At 56.6% G+C, this 22,935-nt stretch overlaps 2 protein-coding genes across 9 annotated transcripts in view; one reads left to right on the plus strand and one right to left on the minus strand.

The window, feature by feature from the left end:
- The first annotated feature begins 37 nt into the window (after positions 1–37).
- On the plus strand, positions 38–12,150 carry LRRC71 (leucine rich repeat containing 71). 2 transcript variants are annotated; one of them, XM_036843542.1, is made up of 16 exons: positions 38–308; positions 3,828–3,977; positions 4,306–4,431; positions 4,519–4,594; positions 4,811–4,888; positions 6,974–7,042; positions 7,270–7,429; positions 7,514–7,597; positions 7,688–7,777; positions 8,460–8,606; positions 8,788–8,881; positions 9,233–9,321; positions 10,944–10,985; positions 11,072–11,183; positions 11,542–11,663; positions 11,917–12,150. In XM_036843542.1, exons 1-16 carry the CDS (start codon positions 146–148, stop codon positions 12,031–12,033), a joined length of 1,719 nt encoding a protein of 572 aa, XP_036699437.1. In that variant the 5' UTR covers positions 38–145; the 3' UTR covers positions 12,034–12,150. The 2 variants fall into 2 exon arrangements, with proteins under 2 accessions (XP_036699437.1, XP_036699445.1); XM_036843550.1 differs by lacking the exon at positions 10,944–10,985.
- Positions 12,151–12,287: 137 nt separating this feature from the next.
- ARHGEF11 (Rho guanine nucleotide exchange factor 11) overlaps positions 12,288–22,935 on the minus strand; it is a 115,300-nt gene continuing 104,652 nt past the window's right edge. For 3 of the 7 annotated variants that reach the window (XM_036843523.1, XM_036843512.1, XM_036843504.1), the window contains 9 exons: positions 22,083–22,173; positions 20,802–20,927; positions 20,282–20,343; positions 19,112–19,330; positions 18,419–18,775; positions 17,213–17,308; positions 16,040–16,287; positions 15,605–15,794; positions 12,290–15,011 (listed from right to left, as the gene is read on the minus strand). In XM_036843523.1, coding sequence (XP_036699418.1) covers positions 14,953–15,011; positions 15,605–15,794; positions 16,040–16,287; positions 17,213–17,308; positions 18,419–18,775; positions 19,112–19,330; positions 20,282–20,343; positions 20,802–20,927; positions 22,083–22,173 — 1,448 coding nt within the window. In that variant the 3' untranslated portion in view covers positions 12,290–14,952. Of the gene's footprint in view, positions 15,012–15,604; positions 15,795–16,039; positions 16,288–17,212; positions 17,342–18,418; positions 18,776–19,111; positions 19,331–20,281; positions 20,344–20,801; positions 20,928–22,082; positions 22,174–22,935 lie in introns of all 7 variants that reach the window. The other 4 variants (XM_036843477.1, XM_036843496.1, XM_036843488.1 and 1 more) reach the window with 4 other exon arrangements.

The raw sequence follows: 22,935 nt of genomic DNA on the forward strand, positions 1-22,935 counted from the left end.
AGGCGACGCCGCGGCAGGCGGGTCCTGCCTGTGGACGCGGAATAGAGACCCTTGATTCGGCCACCTCCAGGGCGAGCCCCACAGAATCCCGTCCTGCCTCCTTGCTCCCGTGAGTGTCCCCAGAGTCGCTGCGGATGGCACCAGCATGTCGGGCGAGGCGAGCGCACCACCGGTGGCCTCACCCAGGGCCCCGCGTCCCGGGATCCAGAAGTCATCCGGTGCAGTGACCAGGAAGGGGGACCGCGGGGCCAAGGAGAAGCCGACGACCGTCCTGCCGCCGGTGGGGGAGGAGGAACCCAAAAACCCTGGTACGCTGGTGGCGGGGTTGGGGGATCAGGCCTCTAGGCTTCGGCTCGGCGCGCTCCCGCCAGCCACTCGTCGCTCGGGTTAGCCAGATTGGATGGGGCGTCTTCGTTGTGCCAGGCAATGGCGGGCGAGACACACGAGCCAGTAAATAATAACAGAATTTTTGGCGCTGAGGAGCGCTGTGTGGAAAAGGGCTCCACCAGCTGAAGTTCAGTATGTGAATGTAACTAGCTCCTGGCACACGGTAAGGGTGTTATAAGTGGTCACCGTTATGAGGTGTGCACGTGTTATTAGGCACGTTTCTTCTCTGTAGTATGGAGTCCTGCCCTGCCTATTACTGGGAGGCACAATAGAGTTGATGGTGAGAAAGTATTTTATAAACTGCAAATTCACTCGTTCACTCAACAAAAGTACATTGTGCACCCACCCAAAGCGCCCTGCTCCATCCTGGGATATGAATCACAGTTTTAGTCCCAGCACAGTTCCTGAAACTCAGCTTGGCAGATGTTTGAATTAACTTGATCTTAAAGAACCCACACTCTGGTTTGGGATGCTGACGAATACAATAAGATGTGCTAATTTGTATCAGAGAAGAAGGTCCAGGGAGTGATGGGAAGACACAGGGGCGCTGCCAGGAGGTGACTTTGAGTTTAGTTTTATAGATATTCATTCATTTATTCAACAATTACTTTTTGGATGCCTGCTCTGTGGCTAGGTCCAATAGAAAGAGAACGAGATGGACACAGTCCAGCTGGAATGGAATTTACATTCTCTAGGAAAAGAAAACCATTGGAAAAGTACGCGTATGAGTGTGGCTCTTTATGTTGCAAGTGATAGAACCCCAACCCAAATTAATTATCCACAAAGGGGAATTGATTGGAAGGCTTCTTGATTCAAATCTACCAGCTTTGCCTTCAAAGAGGGACAGGAACTTGCTGTCTCTGGATTCAAGGTAAAACAACGTGGGAAAAGACTCTGATTGTCAGATCTTGGTCAGGTGCCATCTCCTTGTCAGTGCTGGTGGCTGGTGGGGAGGGAGCTATGGGAGCTGGAGAAAGAGCATTTTCCAGAAGGAGAGACAAGACAGGATAGAATCTCCTACAGATATGAACCTAGTTACATTAAACATACACACACACACACACACATACATACACACACACTTACACCACTCTGGCTGCTGTGTGGAAAATGGAGTGGCAGAGGGAGAGAATGAAGGCAGGGAGCTGAGTTACGAGGTATTTCAATAGCCCAGGTGAGGGATGGTGGTAGTTGGACTCGGGTAGTGAGGGAAATGGGTTAGGCTCCTTGGAAAAGTACTTCCGAGGTAGAAAAAGAGTTGGTGAAGTAGTGGATGGGGTGGAAAGTGGGGAAGGTAGCAAGAATGATTCCCTGTTTCTGTACTGGGCACGGGGTGGGTTAAGGTGCCTTTCATGGAGACAGGCAGGCCTGAAGGAAGAGGACATAAGAGATCTCCAAGGGGTGATGTCGGCTGAGCAGCTGCACAGAAGCGTGTGGAGCGGTGAGAAGATGTCAGGGCTGGAGATGTGAATTGGGGAACTGCTGATGTTTGGGTGCATTTAAGCCCGGGAATGAAAGAGATTCCCCTGGGGAGGGGGGAGTGGAACCGGAGACAGGAAAGAGCTCAGGACCCAGCCTCAGTGATCTTAGAGGAGAAGGAGCTGGCAGGGGGAGCCAGAGGGGTCGGAGAGAAAGGGAGTGATAACAGGACAGGGCCACACAGTCACAGTGGCTTTAGCAGCCGCTATCGTGTGTTGTGGCAGGGCTCAAATGAGGTAGCGAGTGAAGGCAGTTGTAGGAACGTTGATAGATTGAGAGGACATCGCATCTGGTGGCTTCTATTTCTCAAGGAGCTACGAGGCAAGGTCATAGTGAGTGTGGGAGGGGAGGAGAGCAGGAGCAAGGCCCTTTCAGAGCTGTGCTGCCCACTAGGTCACTGCTAGCTACAGCCCGGAGGTGGAACACTTCCATCGTCCCATTATGTTCTGTCGGGCAGTGCTGGTCTAGAGCAGCGGTTCTCCTTGGACCATCTTTGGCATCATCTGTGAGCTGGTTAGAAATGCAAATTCACAGACTCTACCCAGCCTATGGAATCAGAATTTGGGGGGATGGGGCCCAGCAAACTGCTTTAACAGGCTTTCCTACTGATTCTTACAGAAAGATGTTAAAGTTTGAGAACCTCTGTTTGGGGAAAGATGGTGTGAGTGAAGCAAGGAAGGATTGAGGGGCTCTCCCAGCAGAGGGAAGAGTCCAGGAAAGCAGGCAGTGTGCAGGAGTCAGCTGTACAAAGGGCTCCCCTAGCCTCCCAGTGCCTCCTCTCATCGGCCTCGCCCATTCAGCTAATGTCTCTCGGGTGTCTGTGTCCCCCCTGACGTCTGGGTGCCTGTGTCTCTCACCCTTTTGCCACGAGAACCCTCAAACCTCTCTGCATCTTGCCCCACAGTGCTGAGCACACGTCCTCCCAGTCCCCCTGCCCCCTCCGGGCAGGCTCCCTGCTGTTGGCTGCAGGAGTTCTGTCGGGGGCACAGTCCCTGCAGCGCCCGCTGCCTGTGGGGCCTCCAGGCTGTCCTGCACTTGGAAGAGCAGGCTGGCACCAAGCCCACCCTTCTGCCTCCGGTTTCTCCCCTTTGCCAGGGACACCCCTTCCCGTCTCAAGGAACCCACTTCTTGTTGGGATGCCCATGCGGGTGCAGGAAAGAGCAGGGGTCTTTGGGGACTCAGGCACCTCAGGTTTGCATAGCCCTCAGGATGGGAAGTGGTGGGCATCTGTCTGAATTAATAAAACTCTTGAATGAGTTAAGATTTCCAAAGCATTTAGAACAGTGTGGGACAGGAGTAAGTGCTATGTCAATGTTTGCTAAATAAATAAAAGCCTACCACCGTGCTGGGCCTCGGTCTACCCGAGTGCGGGCGTGGGGATGGGGGTGGGAGCGGGGGGAGGTGGAGAGGTCCTTCTGCTTTCCTTCCTTTGCTCACATCAGGCCTGGGCCTTCTTTCTCCGTGTGACCCTGGGCAGTCCCCGCAAGGAAGGAACGTGGGAGGAGGCTGGGCTGGGGAGGAGGAGGCCCCCCAGGGAGCGGAGAGCGGGAGTGGAAGCGGCCTTGACCCACGGGGTGGGTGGACGAGCCGGCACATAAAAGAGGCGCCCTCATTTGTCTACATTCCACGCCCTTTAGTCCCCTTCCTCCCAGGTCTTGATTTCCCACTGTTTCCTCTCAAGTGTTTTCAGTGTCGGTCTCTACAACGCATCTTACATGTTAAAAATGGCCGTGAGGACGTCTGCCTCGATGGAGGGGCCGCTGCCCGCCCAGAGGCCCGAAACCCCGCGCGGACGAGCGTGGGAACGCGGCGCACTGCGCCGATCCCTGGCGGGCGGGGGCGCAAGGCTGGGTGGGACGTCCTCTGGTCTCTGCTGCCCTCTGTTGGCAGCCTTGCGCTACAGGCGGCGGGCGCGGCGCGGCGCTGCGCTTCCCCTCCCGCTCTCGTCCCCGCCCCCACAGAGGAGTACCAGGGCACCGGCGTCCTCGAGGTGGACTTCGCTGAGCTCTGCACGCGGTGGGGCTACACGGACTTCCCCAAAGTGGTCACCCGGCCCCGCCCGCACCCGACCTTCGTCCCCTCCGCCTCTACGTCGGAAAAGCCCACCGTAGGTGAGTGACAGTGGAGACCCCGGGGTGTCTGCCAGGGCTACCGCGTCCATCCCCCATCGCACGGTGGGCCGAATGGCGGGGACGCAGGGAAATGTGTGTGTGAGCGAGCGGGGTGGGTTCAAGGGGGCGGGTGGGGAGGTGGGGGCGGTCTTCCGTCGTCCTTTGCAAACCCTCGCAGATGCGGGTCTGGCGGAGTCCTCCAATCCCGCGGCTCCGTGGGAGCCGTCCCGGCCTCTCCGGCTCCCGTAGGCCGGCCGGGGCGTGGGGCCCGGGGCGGTGACTCTGCCCCCTCCCTCCTTCCCCGGCTCCTCGCACCCCTGCCTTCTAGACGAACAGCGGCTGTCCGGGTCCTGCAGCCTCAACAGCCTGGAGAGCAAATACGAGTTCTTCCGGCCCACCATCCAGGTGGAGCTGGAGCCCGAGGACAAGTCCGTGAAGGAAATCTACATCCGCGGTGAGGTCAGCCCCCGGTCTCTCTCACCGGCCGTCCACCACCGCACCCCTCCGGGCCTGAGGCGCCGTCCTCCTTTCCCTTCCGCAGGTTGGAAGGTTGAGGAGCGGATCCTGGGTATCTTCTCTAAGTGTCTGACCTCCCTCAGCCAGCTTCAGGCCATCAAGTGAGGGGACATGGGGTGGGGGAGGGGCAGGAGGCCAGTGTTGGAGACGGACCACCAGTGGCCTGGGAGAAAGAACTGAAGGGGCACGGAAGGCCCTGGGGACTGTGGGGAAGGTGATAAGGAGGGGTGTGGCTGGGGTGTCAGGGTGGCTGGAGAGGACAAGGTGGGAAGGAGGTGGTGCTCCAGCTGCGTTTCTGTGCTTCCCGCTATCTCCAGCTTGTGGAAGGTGGGGCTGACTGATAAGACCCTGACCACCTTTATCGCCCTCCTGCCTCTCTGCTCATCCACGCTCAGGTCAGCAGAAGGGAATAGGCAAGGGGGAGGGTACCTGGGTAGCCTGGCTGGATGGGTGGTCAGAAGTGAGCAGTTTGGGGAGGTGGGTGACAAGTTCCAGCTCCTGTGGCCTGGGCTGGCATCCCTGTGGAAAGAGGGTGCTGCTAGTGTCTGTTGGGTTTTGAAGCTCCCATCTGACAAGCAGTGGGGTCCCCTTTTCTGCCTGCTCTGGTGCCTAAAGAGCCTACCTTTGGGGCCTTATCCCCTCTCCTCTCCATCAGTCCCACCACTACCCACTCTCTCCCTGGAGGTTCCTCACTGCCTGGTGTCTGACACTGTACTAGGGACTGGTTCTTATCCTACAGACACTGGCAGTCCAGTGAGGGAGGGAGAAGGGCATAGGAGTGGATACTGCAGGGCAGTGTGGGGACTGTAGTGGTGGAAGAATGGTTCATGAGAGACACGGAAGGCTGCCTGGAGGAGGTGGTGCTAAGCTGAGCCTTGAAGGAGGAATAGGAGGGAGCCAGGCAGGGAACTGGGAAAGGGCATTCTTGTATAGGAGGGAGCCAGAGCAAGGTGTGGAGTAGTATAACTACAGGAGTGGTTGCTGTATAAAGGACACAGCTGATTTGGCTGCCCTTTGTTGAAGCTCCCCCAGTGCCCTTGACTTCTCCTGCTTCACAGAGCCCACCGTCACTGGCTTGCCTCCTCACTTGTCTTCCTCCTGTAGATGGGATGGATGCTTCTTGAGGGCAGGGATTTTGTCTCCTTCAGCGGGAGGTCCTTGTGTGCTATTTGTCTTGAACACCACAAAACACATATTGTATTCTGTCGTGGGAATTAGAAACAATTTAGCCAGCAGGAGAATAACTATAGAATTCATCTTAATATGTAAAAATAAGTCAGATCAACATGATAAAAATAATTAAAAATAAATGCAATCAAGTTTAGATGCTAGATGAGCCAGGCTGAAAGGTTGGGCAAATATCATGAGAGAAACATTTTTTTTTTATTAATTAATTTATTTTTGGCTGCATTGGGTCTTCATTGCTGCGCGCGGGCTTCTCATTGCTGTGGCTTCTCTTGTTGCAGAGCATGGGCTCTAGGCACATGGGCTCCAGTAGTTGTGACATGCGGGCTCAGTAGTTGTGGCACACGGGCTTAGTTGCTCTGTGGCATGTGGGACCTTCCCGGACCAGGGCTTGAACCCATGTCCCTTGCACTGGCAGGCAGATTCTTAACCACTGTGCCACCAGGGAAGTCCCGAGAGAAACTTTTTTTAATAGAGAATTTTCCAGCCATTAGTTTCATTTTTTCTTGTGACTTGGAAAAACACCTCCATTTTCTCAGTACTGTTGGAGAAGCCACTGCCTTGTGGAGGGGTCATGTATTGGGTACCTATTGCTGTGTAACAAGTTACTTCAAAACGTAGTGGCTTAAAACAACAAACATTTATTATCTCACAGTTTCTGTGAGATAAATCCAGGTGTAGGTTAGCTGGCACCTCTGGCTCAGCATCTCAGTGAGGTTGCAGTAAGGCTGTTGGCTGGGGCTGCAGTCATCTTGACTGGGGCTGGAGCATCTGCCGCCAGGCTCACTTATGTGGCAGTTGATTGGCCACAGTGCCTCCACTCGGGAGCCTTTCCACAGGTCATCTGGGTGCCCTCACCACTTGGCAGCTGGTGCCAGAGAGCACCCGGGTTGGAAGCCACAGCCTTTTTGTAACCTAAATTCGAAGTGACAGCCCATGGCTTTTGCCATATGCCATTCATTAGAAGTGAGTCACTAGGTCCAGCCACACTCAAGGGGAGAGGATTACACTGGGGCACGGATACCAGGAAGTGGGGATCACTGGGGTCATCTTAGAGGCCCCCTTACCACAGCTCACTAACTCTGGGGAGTAGCCCCTTCACATGGCACACTTCTGGATTTCTAGTCTGGAGAACTGTCACATATAATTTCCTGTATCAAGGAGTTGGGCTGGGGGGTGCATCCTTTGCCTCTGTTTCCAAGCTGCTTCCCAGAGCCCCACCCTTCCTCTTTGTCCCCTTCCCTCATCTGGCCTCAGTGGTGCCTCCTGGGTCTCAGATCTCCCCCCACCCTCAGGAAGGTGTCTCTGGAGGGGAACCCGCTGCCGGAGCAGTCCTATTACAAGCTCATGGCAGTGGACAGCACGTGAGACTCCTTTCCCTCACCCCCTTTCTCCGGGCCTGCCCCCCATTCCAAGTCACCCTTAGTTCCCACGCTTCCTTGCCCCTCCAGCACCTCCCCAAGGACCCTCAATTCCTGCCTCTCCACCCTCAGACCGAATGGCCCTCCTCATGCCCCCGTTTTCCGAGGTTCCGGGGAACGCCCAGGACCCCGTGCTTCCTGTGACCCGCGTTCTCCCTCCTGCTGCCCAGGATCGTGCACTTGTCTCTGAGGAACAACAACATCGACGACCACGGGGCGCAGCTCCTAGGCCAGGCTCTGTCCACGCTGCACAGCTGCAACCGGACCCTGGTCTCCCTCAACCTGGGCTTCAACCACATCGGTGACGAGGGCGCGGGCTACATCGCGGACGTGCGTGCGAGGCCGGCAGGGGCCCACGCTCGAGCTGTGGCGGCCCGGGGCCAGCCGGCTCACTGCCCCTCCCTGCCCCCGCAGGGCCTCCGGTTCAACCGCTCCCTGCTCTGGCTGTCCCTGGCCCACAACCGCATCCAGGACAAGGGCGCCCTGAAGCTGGCCGAGGTGGGTGTGCGGGCTGGGCGGGGCCGGGGAGCCACCCCCACATCCTCCCGCTCCCCGGGCGGCTGAGCGCGAGGTGCCGCCCCGCCCCAGGTCCTGCGCCCCTTCGAGCTGACGCACACCGAGGTGGTGGAGCGCCGGCGCCTCCTGCTGGAGAAAGGTTCGCAGGAGCGCTCGCGATCGGTGAGGAGCGCTCGGAGCCTGAGACTCGAGCCCTTGGAACCGCTTCCCAGGTCGGCTGCTTTTCAGCCAGCTGGCCGAGTCTTAACCCATCCTCTCTCCCTGTGTCGCGACCGTTTTTCTCTCCGACCTCTGCACAGATCTAACAAACGTTTGGGTTCTTACTGCAGAACCACTCCGCGGGCGGTAGAGTGTATTGGTTAAGAGAAAGGACTAGATTTAGACGGCAGGGACTTGGAATCTGGCTCTTCCACAAAACAGCTTGGGACCTTGGGCGTGTGACTTAACCTCTCGGGCCTCAGTTTTCTCGTCTGTAAAATGGGGATAACTGTACCTAGCTCATAGGATTGTTGACAGGATTAAATGAGTTAATTCATCTAACGCACTTGGAACAGTGCCTGGCACTTAGTTAAAAAAATGTCAGCTACTATTTTCTCCCTCAGTATGAGTCTGAATGCCACCTTCCCCCACCCCCAGCTCATCCCTGGGTCCCTCTGCCATTTCTTCCCAACAGCACCTGCCCCAGAAGGGTCCCAAACAAATTATGCTAGCATTTAGGCGGGGAGATTGGGGTAGGAGTGCTGCCAGTCCGACTGCCACCCAGGCATGAGGCTTCCCCTCACCCCTCACTGGGGAAGGGGCGCCGGATTCTTTCTCCTCCATCCCCTCCCATTTGTGAGCACAGCCTTCCACCTCTCGACATGGGGACTCCAAAACAGAGCGTGAGAAGAATCAGCTGATGGGGGTCAGCAGTTTTGCAATGGTGGAGAAAGACAAGACGCAGACAACGAAGACCCCTAAGGGTCTGGGCAAGAAAAAGGAAAAGTCCGGGGTAGGTGTGCTGTGGGCAGCGGAGCCCTGGGCGCTGGAGGAACAGGGGAGGAAGCTTCCTTGATTTGTGGGTGGGGCAGAGGGAGGAAGGCCTTTGAAAGTCCACCTCTGGTCCCTCCCACACCTGCTCCCCATCTGCCAGGGAGGTAGGACTCTCATCTCTCTTCTTACGTCCTCCACAGGAAGTGGTGAAGAAAGAGGAGAAGTCAGGGTCTGGGCAGTTACCCACACAAGGAATCCCTAAGAAAGAAGACTCCACAAAGGCAGGCAAGGGGAGTAAGTGCTAGCACCCCTCTGCGGCGCCCACTTGGTGTGGAGGAAGGAGGAGCACGGGGCGGGATGCGGGAGGCCTGCGCTGAGCTAGTCTTCTCACCATGATGTCGGAAGCCCCAACCGGCCCCATCCACGGCACTCCACACCGTTTCTCCTGGGCTGGACCCCTGTGGCCCTGCCCTCAGAGAAGAAACCCGCCTACCTAGCTGGGGGTCCCCCCTCCAGCTCTATTTCTGTTGTACCCAAACCCAAAGTTTGAGGAGTCCCCTTCCTCGCCCCAGTCCATTCTCTTTGGGGAAACTGAGTGGTATCAGAGGTCTGCACTGTGCATTCTGGCTCCTCTTCCCACTCCAGAGGTAACCATCCCTGAGCAGAAGCTAAGCAAGGGAAAAGGGACCAAGACTGGGAGCAAAGAGAAGCGCAGCATCCTCCTGGAGTCGGAGGTAGGCTGCAGGAGAAGCGGGGTGGGGGACACGTCCCTGGGGTCCAGTCCCCCAGCCTTCCTGGGATGGAGTCTCCAGCCCTGTACTGTGGCAGCAGCCACTTCAACTCACATTGTGTCCTCAGTCCTGCCCCACTCCCTAATCCAACCTGGGCTTGCAGCGGGTAACAGAGCTCAGTGCCCTCTCCCCTTCTACCTTTACTTGCTTATTAGGAGCCCACTCTTTTGATCCTCTGCCTCAACTCAGTCTGCTTCCCAAAAGGCCATTTGTTCCTCACCACCACGCCCACGGTTGCTTGTACAGTTGCACAGGGAACAAAGCACATTCTCCTTTGCCCCTGCCAGCAGATCCCCAGGAGGGCAGGGTGTTTTCCTAGTCGTGGTACTACCCCCACCCTGTGCACAGCTACTTGTGACCCTCTCTCCTTTGCCCCTGGAGCCTCCCTTTTCTATTTAAACTTGGACCAACTTGTTCCTTGCTTCGGAAACCTTCCTGGACTGCTGACTCCGTAGCTCCCACCCCTCCGCAGTGGAGTCAGCTAACCCTAACCCTAACCCGAGGGCTATCTGTCCTTACACAGGCGTACCTTGTTGTATTGTGCTTTGCAGATTTTTTTTTTTCTTTTTTATAACTGAAGGTTTGTGGCAACCCTGTGTCGAGCAAGTCCGTTGGTGCCATTTTTTTCCAACAGCATTTGCTCACGTTGTGTCTCTGGGTCACATTTTGATAATTCTCTCAATATTTCAAGCTTTTTCATTATTATTATATTTGTCATGGTGATCTGTGATCAGTGATCTTTGATGTTACTACTATGATTCCCCGAAGGCTCAGATGATGGTTAGCATTTTTTTAGCAGTTAAGTATTTTAAAATTGAGGTATATACACTGTTTCTTTAGACATAATGCTATTGCACACTTAGACTGCAGTATAGTGTAAACATAACTTTTACACGTACTGGGAAACCAAAAGAATTTGTGTGACTCGCTTTATTGCGGCTGTCTGGTGTGAGAGGACCAGAACCCACAATATCTCTGAGGTATGCCTGTGTTCTGTCATCAAAAGACCTCCCTACCTTGGCAGGGAACAGCGCCTCCACTTTTAGGAGTCTACTCTGGCACCCAGGACAAGATCTTACAAAAGAGGAAAGTCGGGTGGAGAAAGCGGGCGAAGGTTGCCTCTCAGTGCGTTTTCTGTCCCTGCCCCAGGCTTGATCCAGGCTGCTGTTTCTTCCCAGGACTGTTGCATTTTCCTCTCATTCTGCCTTTAGTGTCATCTCCCTCCAGTCCATCGCCCTCATTGCTCTCTCTCCCTGTTAGGAATTAACTTAGTGAATTCCAACTTAGGGAATGCCAACACACTATTTCATGCCTTTGCACCTGCTGCCACTTCCCCCACTGATCTTCATCTGATAGGGACCACATACTATTCAGACGTCAGCTCACAGGCCACCTCCTCCAGGACACCTGCCGAGACCGGCTAGCTGTGCCTCCTCCGTGCCCCCCGAGTACTGAGCTTCCCTCTGTCAGCTCGGACAGCATACTGCATTACTCTCTCACTCTCTGGCTCCCCTGCACAAAGCTGCTTCTTGAGGGTATGGGCTTATTTATCTTTGTCTCCCCAGCACCTGGGACAAAACCTGGACTGTAGCCGGCCCTCAAAATATGTATGTTGAATGAATGAATGAATGAATGAATGGCCTGTTGACCAGCTCCCCTCTCCTCTGCTGCAATCAGTATTCTGCCTTAGCAGCTGGTTGGGGAAACTAGTGAGATGGTCAGCCCTCTCCTGGAGCCCGTGGAGCACCGAGATGGGAAAGTTTTCATGCCTGGGAACAAGGTCCTTTTGCATCTCAACCTTCTCCGTACGTTTGCCAACCCCCCCACGCCCCGCCTTCCTGCCACGAGGCTAGCTGGGCCCCATGCGGTCACAAGGGTGCCCCTGCCCCGGCTCCACGGAGCGGAACCTGGTTCCCCAGTGGTTGGGCATCATGATGGTGAAGGCCCTCTGGCACGGGGCTTTGGGGTGGGGATGAGGGAGGTCAAAGGAGGCGTCAGAGAAGTAGGGTTGGAGTGAAATTAGTCCTAGGTAAGTGAGCTGGGGAGCTGGGGGAGCAGGGGCTTAGTTTTGGAGTAAGAGGGTCGCAGAGGGTGTCCCGTGAGGGTGTAGGCAAGAAGGAGGTTGGCAGTGTCGGAGGCCACGTCTTCTGCTCCTTCCACCAGGAAACCGCATCACGGAGGTGGGGCTAGAGGCCTTCCTCACCACAGTGCAGTACCAGGCACAGTTCTCCAAGTCCAAGAGCGCGTCCAAGGGCCCCGTGGGGCTGCTGTGGCTGTCCCTGGCGGTGAGTCCCCAGGGACTGCAGCTGCTGCAGGCAGCTTGTCTCCCCATTTCCAAGACAGGCCTGTAGTTTCCCTCATTCTTTTTATCACAACACAGCCTTCATCTCTCTCGCTGTGAGATAGGCAGTCACACTCCTTTGCCTTTTCTCCATGTCCCCCAGCCCCTAACCCACCCTGTCTCAGGAAATGTTTTTCTCCCAGGTGATTAATCTTCATTGCTTTTGTTAGCTATCAGCCTTCCTTTTCTTCCTTCAGAAAAACTGCTTCTCCCCACAATGTCCTGCGTACACCACGATCCAAGAGCTGATGCTGCCAAGGGACCCTGTCAGTAAAGCCAAGCACAAAGAGGCGGCTGTGGCTCCCTCCACCTAGTCCCCTCCCACCTTCTTCCCAGAGATTCTGGGCCACGGAAGCATCTCCTTTCCACGTGTGGGTTGGACCTCCCAGGGGAGAGCTCAGATCATTAACAAAGTCTATTGCTGTACTTTTTTCCTTGAGGCTGTCTGAAAACTTTGTCCCAGAACTACTGGGAATATTTGGACTTTGCGCCTGTTAACAGCACGTTAACATGGCCAGAAATGGCCGAGTGGCTTTATGGTTCTGCTGGGGGTGATCTCAGCCCCTCTGGTGGTGGCCGACCAGGGTGTTGCTCTCCTGCCTCCTCAGGACCTAGTTCTTCTTTGCCCAGACCAGAGTCACTACCCGTACCACCCGTCCCTGTTCCCTGGAGGACAGGTGATACACGAGGGTTTGCAGTGCCTCTGGTCTCAGAGGCAGAAGGGAAAGACTTCGCATAGTAACCAACACGCACAAGCTGAGAGGAAGAGCGGGTGGGGCAGAGGGATGGAGCACGGGCTCCACCATGCCACCCTCCTGGGTCCCTTCCCCCTTCTGCTGCTCCAACTGGCCCACGTGTCTGGACTGGTTTGGAGGAGAGGCAAGGGCTCAGCTTATGAAAACGTAGAGTTGTCAGGCTGCTTTAGAGAGGGTGCTGAGTCTCCTGTCATCTACGTAGCAAAGTCCAAGCACTAAACACGAACCCTAATGACACTGCCTGCTGCTGTCAGCCGCCTGAAACCAGAGCCACCCAGACAGTGCGGGGGCCAGAGGAGTCAGGAGAGCTGGGGGCCCCGACTCTTCAGCCCTCAGTGCTGCCTCCGCTGAGATGACCCGACCGTGCCCCAAGAGCCCAGGGCCGGCTTCTGGGGAGCTGACATCCACTCTTCGGGGAGCGTCCCTTCTTCACCTCTGGTCACATCCTCTCGGCCCCCACACCCCTTTCTGTTGCCTGGACAGAGCCCTGCTCTCCCCGCCAGCACTGCCTCTCTGCGAGGCTCCGTGGCCCTCCCGGTCCTCTCTTTGCCTCTGACCACCTGCGCTGCTGCTCAGCCTCTTGGCGGCTGGCTGAGCTTCTGCAGGGAGCAGCTCTTTGAATTCCCAACGCTGAGCGCGTAGCAGGTGCTCTCCAGTAACTGCTAGCCTCTCGTTACCCCTGCCCGAGGCCTTCTGAAGCTTCAGTGGGTCCGTACAGTTCTTGTCCTCACCCCTACCCTTCATCAAGAACGGATCGTGTATTAATCCTGATGCCCAACTAGACTGTAAGCTCCCAAGGTCAGCGCTCAGCGTCATGTCGGGTTTAGGAGGGAAACATTAGTTAGGGGGGAAAGAGAATTCGTTGCTTAGTCCCACAGTGATGGCAAAGGAGGCAGTTTGAGTGGTTACAGTCCTGGGGGTGTGGCCACGCCTGACGAGCTGCTTCCAGGGGGTGTTGGAGCCTGTGGGAGGGCGCGGAGGGCCAATGACAGCACCTGGCCAGGCCTCTGACATGACCCTCCCCTGTGTATTGCCTTCAAAGTCCTGAAGCTCACTGAGGGCAGCTCATGAGGGCTCTTGATTCTGGGGCCACTGCGTGCGTGTGTGTGTGTGCATGTGTGTGCGCGTGTGCGCTGTCTTTTCGTGTTCTGGCCGTGGGGGCTGTATCGCTTAGTCTGAAGTTCAGTGAAGTGCACATCTGGAACTTCGGGAGAGAATATGGCAAGGCCTGGGTCTGGGGCTGCCTTCTGTTCCCTCTATTCAATTCCAATCAGTCTCAGAGGGAACAACCACAGTATCTTTGATCACAGCAGTTTCAAGAATCACACACACACCACCACAGTTGAAGAATATTTAACTTTTCTTAAAAAAAAATCTTAACCATGAAAGGAAGAAAATAAAAGAGTATACATTATTTTAACAGCAAAACAGTCATTTCCATATCTGTATTTTATATATATTATATATATTTATATATATATATGTATATATACACCTAGCACAGTGTGTATATTCTATTAGTCTGTGGGGAGTGGAGTGGATGTGGTAATAGGGGCCAAGGCTGTGGTGGCCCCTGGGGATGGTCCTAGGTTGTTAGTTTAGGGACTCCAGCATTCAAACCCCTACCCCCACCTCCCCGGGGCCCAGTTTTCAGCTCTGTACCTGATACACTGGTTTTCTATAGGGAGAGGGTGGGGAAGGGTGGACACAGGTTGGGTAAGAAGTTCCCCTGAAGATGAGAAGTCCTAGGAGGGAGGGAGTAGCCCAGCACCGAGCTGCAGAGGCTAGGCTCTCCGGCCAGGTGGGCCAGAAGCTGGAGGCCTTCTTGCCTACGGGGGGCCGGGGCGCTCAGGGCTGGCTCCACCTTTGGGCCCTGATCCTGGAGCTGGGCTGCTAACAAAGAGATACAAGTGAACCTCCTCTTCCCTTAGCAGTCCCTCTGGAACTGCCTTCGGCACGCCAGGATCAGAAACAAAAAAGGTCGAAGTTATTTACAATAGCAAAGATGCACATACAATACATACATATTTATAGGAAACCAAAGTGACAAAGAGAGGAGAGGTGGAGACACCCACCCCAGCCTGGGGGTCCTGTGGAGAAGGGAGGGGAGGAAGAAAGTGCATTTACACTGGAGCCGCCTCCTTTCACCCGCACTGGCTTGTCTGAGGGCACCCACACATCCAGGCGCGCACACGTACGTGGGACGAGGGGGGCCTTTCAGATGCAGTCAGCATGCTTAGGAGACACAAGGCCTTGAAGGGCTGGGCTGAAGGGAGGGGAAAAGACACTGAAACTTGACTCCAATCTGAGCAGACCAAGCAACATGCGCATCTCCCCCCCGGGTCTTGGCTGGAGCCTCTCTTCAACCGCCTGCCTCCACCACGGGGAGGAGGTTTGGGGTCTCCCCACCCTGTGCCCTGCCTCAGGCCGGTCCCTAGAGGAGGAGTGGGGACGCGGAGGATTCGGTGGTTTGGGCAGCTACAGTCCTGGGGATGTGGCTGCGTCCGCCGGGCCGTCTTCCAGCGGGGTGTTGGCACCTGCAGGGATGTGGGGACGGCGGTGAGGAGCTGGCCTCTGAGATGACCCTCCCGCTGTGTTCCGCCTGCAAAGTCCTCAGGCTTGTGAGAGCAGCTCTTTAGTGCCATCCTTCTGTGACAAGGCATTCTCCTCCTCCAGAAACCCTAGAGTTTCCTGTGCGACCGGGAAAGGGCTGCCTACTGAGCCCCACTTCTGTTCTGTTGGCCCCCAAAGCCCACGGGTAGGTATGGGTCTGTCTTCCTGAGCTGAAACACAGCTGTGGCCCTGGCCCATGCAATCTGCTTCTGAACCACTTATTAAGAACAGGTTTCAGATGGGAGACGAGGCTCCCCCTGGTTTGTTATCTCCATAACCCAAGGGAAAAGAGGGTTCAGTTGTAAGTTTCCCAGTTTTAGGGGAGCTTCTGTGGGCCTTCCCTAAAATGACCTATTTCTGAAGCTGAGGGAATGAATGAATGAACTGTACTCAGGGGGAGACGAGGCCCCTTCTCAGAACTCCCTTCCGTGTCCTGACACTGCACGGCAGTGCTTCCTCAGGAGCCGGAGGCCTTCTCCCTGCACACCCCGCCCCAACCCCAGGGGACTTCACTCACCGTCCTCAGGGCAGGGCCCCAGTTCCCGGCTGTCCCTGGAGTCAGAGGCCAGGTGCTCCTTGGCTGGAGGGGACAGGGAGCTGTCTATCCATCTAGCTGCCTCTGTGTGGAAACCGCCCACGGGCGTGGTGCCACCAGACGACTCTCCCCCGAGGGACCTGAGCAGCTCTTTGTGGGCCAGCTCCATGTCCTGGAAGAGTTGTAGAGGGACATCTGCTCTCAAGCCCCTCTGTTCATGAGCCCCTGGGGAAGGGGCAATGCCCTCTTATCTGTGGGGTCCAGGGGATGGGTTGTGCTTGAGGGCGGCTGGGTGGGCTGAGGGTAGAGCCCAGGCCGGGATCTAGGGCTCCCATGGAGACACACTGTGTAGCTCACTCGCGTGGGTGATGGGTCTTGGCGCAATGGACTGAGGCCTCCAGGGTCCCAGGCCCTTACCTTGAGCCTGTTGAGCTTGACGGTGAGCTGCTCGATGGTACGGAAGATCACGCCCACGTCCCTGAGGGCCAGGCTCGGGGGAGAGCGGCCCGGGCGCCTTTGATCTCCATTGCCTTCCCGAAGCGCGGGCTGAGGCTCCGTCTGCGAGGCAGGGAGGCCATCGGGCTGGGAGGGGCTCACACGTGCCCGTGAGGGGTCAGTGCTTGAGTCCAGGGGTCCTGCCGGCATGCTCACGTAAAAGCAGTTCCCTGTCCCCAGCAAGACAAAGAGATTAGGAGGCAAACAGAGAGGAAGTCTAAGCCATCTTCCGCTCCCCTGGTGTTCCCCAGGCCGGCTGACGGGGCCAGGGAAGCCATCCTGCCGGCGAGCTCGGAGTAGGCTGGCCTCGGGCTGCCTACCAGTCTCCCAAAAGCCCTTCCCCTCCAGAGAGCCTTCGAGATGGCGACTTTGCTCAGCTTGGCCCAGAGCAGGGGAGATGCTTAGTGGTGGAAGTTAAGGGAGAAGGGGCAGGGTGGTTGTGTTTCTTCTGGGAAACGGGAGTGGCTCCCATTCCCTGAAGGAAGGGTAAAGAGGGCGTGGGCTGGTTTTAGGCACTTTTGAAAAAGAGCGGGCGGTAGCCTCCTTCACTCTGCCCCATCTCAGGCTCTGCTGCTGAACTTCGACACGGTGCCCTGCCCCAACTGCCATCTACTTCACGATCCTCGAGGTACCTCAACCCATCAGATGGGGTCGGGGACAGACAGAGAAGGACGTAAGGCTTACTGACAGGGCAGTAAGCATAGGTAAGTGCCCAGGAGCCTGGAAGGCCACGTAAGCCCTTTCCCACAGTGACACTGGATGGTGACTAGTGTCGGGGAGAGGTGGCTCAGAATGTCAGGCTAAGGACACTGGGCCAGGCTTCCCCGCCCCCTTGCGTGACTAAGCAGAGCTGCTTAACCCTACTGCTTTGAATGGGGCCTGTGCAGCTCTCGGCGAGGGGCTGGCACAGGGTCTATTCTCCCGTCTTCAGGCCCACGTCCTACTCCTCACCCACTGCAGACAGTTCAGGGAGTATGTACGGAGGCGTGTGGCCACGTGACTGCAGGCAAGGGTCTAACACCTGAAGCCCAGTTCTGCCCGTGGGCCCGCATTCTAGCCCTGGCCTGTCTCTGGCTCCGGGGAGAAGTTCATTACCCGTAGCCTGTGCTCCGCCTTCCACTTCGGGTGGCTCAGGCTCTGACTGGCCACTCTCTGGTAGTGCAGGGACAACTTTGCTGCCTGCCACCTCAGCTGCACCGACACCACCACCAGGGAGAGTAGAGACTGAGAGAGAAGGAGAGGGAAGGGAGAGAGAGTAGGAAGGAGAGGGAGAAGGAAGGGGGGAGGGAGTGGGGGTGGAGAAAAAGGGAAGAACAAAGTGAACACAAGATCACACATGATTATACCCCAGGGAGCTAGAGAGAGCCGCTCCACCAATTCACCAGAGGAGAGAGAAGGGAGGTCAGGTCCCAGAAACCCAGGAGAGAGCACACACCTTGGGCAGATGGAAAGAAAAATGCTCCTGGAAAAGGAGGCAGAGCTGGGCACTAGGGGAGGAAAGGAGACCCCCTAGCACTAACATGGAACCCCGCCCCAACCTCAACCCCTCGAGGGCATCCCGCGCTTCGGTTCATCTTTCCTGCTGCACTCCTCAGACCAGGCTGCCCTCTCTTCAGCTTACTCTTCCCTCCCTCCCCCAAGCTCTGGCCAGACAAACCTGCCCTGAGCCTCCATCCCAGCCAGTCTTGGCTTTTCGTGTCTTACTGTCCACGGCATTCCACAAGCAGCCGGGCGCCCTCCCTACGTCCCTGCTCATTCACCACAGCTCCACACCCTCCACACGTCTCCCCAGCCTTGTCCTCAGCCCCTAGTCTTGGCTCCACATCTAGTCCCGCTGCCACCTCCATCCTACACGCCAATTCCTTCACCGCTATCTGGAGTGACCGGCTGCAAGCACCTGCCCTTGTCTTTCTGGGAATGAGGCTCCTGAGAAGAGCCCCACTTTTCCTTAGAACTGGAAGAGCAGTGAAAAACGCTAGCAGAAACTTTTATTGACAGTTGATTTGTGCCAGGCAGTAGTAATATACTTATATTGTAGAATGAAGGCCAGAGGTGATTCAGATTTTTGCCTAAGGTCACGTGGGTACTAAGTGACGGAGCTAGGACTTTGCACCTCAGCTGTCCAACCCCAAAGCCTTTGCATGATAGCAACACGTCTCCTTCCCCCAGGATGTGGGCGAGCCTCTGCACACATGGTCTGCAGGACAGAGGCGGGGAAGGAAGCAACCATCTGGAAGACTCAGCACTACCCTAGCAAAACTGGGCATGTGTCTCCCCAGTGGCCACCCCCGTTTATTTTACCTTTCCTCACAACTTTGTAACTTCCTGTTGCCTCTGTGCTCGAAGCTTCTTCCTCTGGATTCCTGTCCAGCTCAGGAGAGTCCCAGATCCCAGAATTTCTGGTCCTTGGGGGCAGGTGTTCCAGAGGACAGACAGCCATGTCCTCCTGCTGGCCCCGCTCTGGCCCTGAGAGCCGGGCACTGTCCCCTTCACCCCCAGTGGGAGCTCGCCCTGGGGAGCCTGGGTCCCAGGGGTGAGAAGTGATGCTGATGACGGAAGGTGTAGGTGTCAGGTCGTCCTCGGGCTCCCCGGAAGCCTGTGGGTCCACGGGGTGACCTGGCAGCAGGCTCCACAGGATCAGGTGCCGCAGGTTCTCCACTGGAGGGGAAACAGCGCGATGGCTTCCTGGAAACAGGACTACACACCTCGCCAGTCGGGGGAGGGTGCAGAGGTGGCAGGAGGGCCACTGCTCCCCTCTCCCACAGCCATCTTGGTGAAACTGCTTCAGTCACAGGGTGGAGCTGGGGGACTCTGGCCAACCAGCTGGGTGGGGGGTGGACAGAAATGACAATTGTCTCTCTGCATCCATCTCTCCTCAAACACGACAGGGAGAGCCTTTGAGCAGGTAAGAGAGTGGGGTGTCTGCCATGGCGTTCACAATGGCCATGCTACTGGGGCACCGGGGGCTGACGGTTGGGGCCATGAGGCACTCACCGTCCTCCAGGGCTGCATCGGCAAGTCCTTCCATGAACAGAGGGCCTGGGAGGGGCAGGAGGATGGGGTCCCTTGTCCTGCTGCCCCTGTTCTCTCCATCCAGGGAGGCAGAAGGGTGAGGCAGGGTACCCAGCTCCTCTTCTTCTATGCTGCCCTCTGGCTCGGGGCCCTCTAGCAGGACCGGGTGCTTCCCTTTGACCCTCTGCTGGGGCCCAGTGCCTGTTTTGGATGGGAGGACAGTGTAAGACAGGGAAAGAGGGAAGGCACGTATGGGTTGATCCCAGGCCCAGCTTTGGGTTCAAGGGGCTGGGAACATTGGCTGATTCCACAATGTTTACTGAGCACCTACTATGGCCAGGCACTGTCCCAGGCTCTTGGCATACATCAGTAAATAAAACAGAGATCCCTGCCCTATGGAACTTAAATTCTAGTGGACGGACATAGAGAAAAATAAAATAAGTAAGTAAATTGTCTAAATAAATTCGAGAAGTGCTACAGGAAAGAAGAAAACATAGCGCAGGGTGTGGGAGGTCAGGAATGCTGGTATTAAACGGAGTGGTCAGAGAAGGTATATTGGTGCAAAGCTGACACCTGCACAAAGACTTGAAGGGGGTGCGGGAGTTAGGAGAAGCATTCTAAGCAGAAGGAAACAGAAAAGGGACCCAGCCAGGGAACCCACTGGGGAGATTTCTCTCTAAACATGAGACCCTAAGTTATTTCACATAAAAACTCAACGAGAATTCTGTCTGAGACCCTCTTGCCCCTGCCAATCCCATCCCGGTGACTGTATCTTCAGCCCTTTGGGCTCCCTACCCCTGCCCCCACAAGACTCCGGTGCCTGCAGATCTGAGTGCATTCTGCTCTCCGTTAGGCACCCCCGGGCCTGACCGCCCCTCTTTTCTTCCCCTGCTCGATACATGGCACCCAGAGAGCCCAGGCTGAGAGCTCTGTGCAAGTGACCCGGTCCACATTCGCTTCAGCCTGTTCTCTTTCCTCTTCCAGACTCTTCCTTGCTCACTCTGTTTCTTCTCTACTCTTATCAAAACCTCACACCTCTGGCCCCGACAGCCCTCTCCCGTCACCCCCACAGGCACACCTGACCACCTCCCTACTGTGCCTACAGAAAATGGACGGGGTTGGGCTCCCACAAAGACAGCTCAGGGGACTTACCTCCAGGTACTGTCTCAGGCTCTGGCTCACTACGGAACACCTCGGAGTCATCCAGTCCTACCCTGAGGGAAGAAACAGCCAAGGGTGAGAGACGATCGCCTGCTGGGAATTCTGGCTCTCTGCCAGACAGGAGGAGGTGGCCGTGTCATGAAATTCCACTCTGGCCTCCTGAGTTGGGATGGGCAATGAAGGAGCAGGGCCCAAGGAGGGAGGGGTTTAGACTCCGGCACCTGCCGTCTGGCTGGCAAACTGGAGGGGAGGGTGGGTGTCGGCCAAGCTTCTCCTGGTCACGATTTTATACCCCCCGACCCCACTTCAGGCACAGTCTCTACTACAGCCGAGTGGAGGGCTGCAGGGGGAGAGCAGACGGGCGCGGAAGGCAGAGATGTGAGGGTACCTTCCGCCACCTGCCCGCTGTCGTCTGCCACTGAGGCTGCCCATCCCCGGGGGTGAAGGGCTTAGAAGCAGCAAACAAGTGGCCTGGAGTGGGGATGGTGAAGGGGCCTGGAGGGCTAAGCACCTGCTGGGCGTGGGGCTCTGGTGGGCTGGCTCCTGGGGGCCTGAGGGCGGCGGGTGGACGGGCTTTGGGGCGGCTCCAGGGTGCCTGGTGGCATTCCGCACGGCCTCTTCTAAGAGCTCCATCCATCTGTTGCTCAGCGGGAACAGACAGGACTGGTGGTGAGAACAGGACCGAGGCACACAGCCTCTCCCCTTACCGACCCCCTGCGCCAGAGCTGCGAAGCCCTTCGCCAGGCCCTGCTCTGAGGACCCCCTCTGCCCAGCGGGGTCCCCCCTTCCCTGCAGTCCCGACTGGCTGCTCACATTGGGTTACATTACTCGCAGCTACCAATTACTGAACACCCTCTCTCTGTTACTCGTTGTGCTAAGCATTCTATATCTCTCTCTTTTTAAAATTAATTAATTTTTGGCTGTGTTGGGTCTTAGTTGCTGTGCGTGGGTTTTCTCTGGTTGCGGCGAGCGGGGGCTACTCTTCGTTGTGGTGTGCGGACTTCTCATTGCAGCAGCTTCTCTTGTTGCGGAGCACGGGCTCTAGGCGCACAGGCTTCAGTAGTTGTGGCTCGCGGGCTCTAGGCGCACGGGCTTCAGTAGTTGTGGCTCGCGGGCTCTAGGCGCACGGGCTTCAGTAGTTGTGGCTCGCGGGCTTAGTTGCTCCGCGGCATGTGGGATCTTCCCGGACCAGGGCTCGAACCTGTGTCCCCTGCATTGGCAGGCGGATTCTTAACCACTGCGCCACCAGGGAAGTCCCTCTATATCTCTTCTTTCTCTCAAAATAACTCTCAAGAGGTAGCATTATCCACATTTCGCAGATGAAAACCTGGAGCCTGAGAAACTGCCTGACTCAACCTATCTCCTCCCACAGTGCCACGCTGCCTCTGGCTGGCCACTGTCGGGAATACGGGTGAGAGAATGCCCTGGGTGGGGATGAGGGTCCCGGAGGCAAACGCCTTTGAAGAATGTGGGCATTTGCAATGCTTGATGAGGGAAGGGAAGAAAAACCCCAGGGGAAAGGAGGGGGGCCAGAGAAAGGAAAGCAGCCTCAGAAAGGCTGGAAGACTGCTGGGGACTCCTCCTCCCTAGGGCAGGCCTGCTCATGGGGTCAGGGGCGGTGACACCGTAAACCTCTCTACTCCTGTCTTATCTCCCACTTCCCCTCAAGGCCCCGTCCTGTGAATGCTCTGGGGTGCAGCCCTGGCCTCCCTGTCCACATCCTCATACACCACCCTGGTCCCAAGGGGACGGCAGTTACGTGGGACCGCCCCCCCCATCAGGCAATCCTCACGTGTTCTTGTCTGATGACGTCAATGCCACCAGCTCGTAGATCTGGGGTGGGCCCAGCTCGGAGGTACAGATAATGAAGAAGGCCCGTTTATCTGTGTGAGAGAGAGAAGGCAGAAGGGTCTGCATTGGGGGTGGCAGAGGCATGACTGCAGCCTGAGCCAAGGCGACAGAGTGTGGACTTGAAGTCCTCACCCTCAACCAGCTGAGGAATGCAGCACCAGACGGACCTGGGTCCTCAGAACCACTTGGGGCTCGCTTACAAAGAGGACAGAGGCAATTCTGGGTCCCCTAATGCCATCTTCACAGCCACCCCCATTACCTCTCGCTTTCCAAACAGCGAAGGCTGAGGGGTGTACGGAGCTTAAGGTTTATAAAACTACATCATACCCATCCTCCCTTTACACCCCCCTCCAAGAGACACCCCCCATGTTATAGATGAAGAAAGCGAGCCCAGAGAATTTGGTTGCCTGGCTCTTGCTCCAGAGCCCTTCTTGTACACACTCTGCTTCTCACTGAAATGCTCTGAGCACTGGACCAGGCTCTGGACTGTGGGTTTGTCCGTCTTCTGCAAGCGAGCTCTGCCCGTCACTTTTGCAGCAGGAAGGGTTGTCCTGCTTTTCTCTGCCCAATCCTGCTACCTCATCCCCAGCGCCCACATCCCATCCTGCCTGAACCACGCTGTCCTCCCTCATCGTGGTCCCCATCCTACCCATCACCGTACCCCACGCTGGACCACATCCTCCTGCTTCAATGAGTCAGGGCTAGGAGGAAAGGCACACAGGAGGGCTGATAAGCTCTGTACAGCCCCAGATCGGCCCCGCATCACCCAGTGCTCGCTGGACACGAGTAACAGG

Source organism: Balaenoptera musculus, chromosome 1, assembly GCF_009873245.2.
Source record: "Balaenoptera musculus isolate JJ_BM4_2016_0621 chromosome 1, mBalMus1.pri.v3, whole genome shotgun sequence".
Taxonomy (NCBI): Eukaryota; Metazoa; Chordata; class Mammalia; order Artiodactyla; family Balaenopteridae; genus Balaenoptera; species Balaenoptera musculus.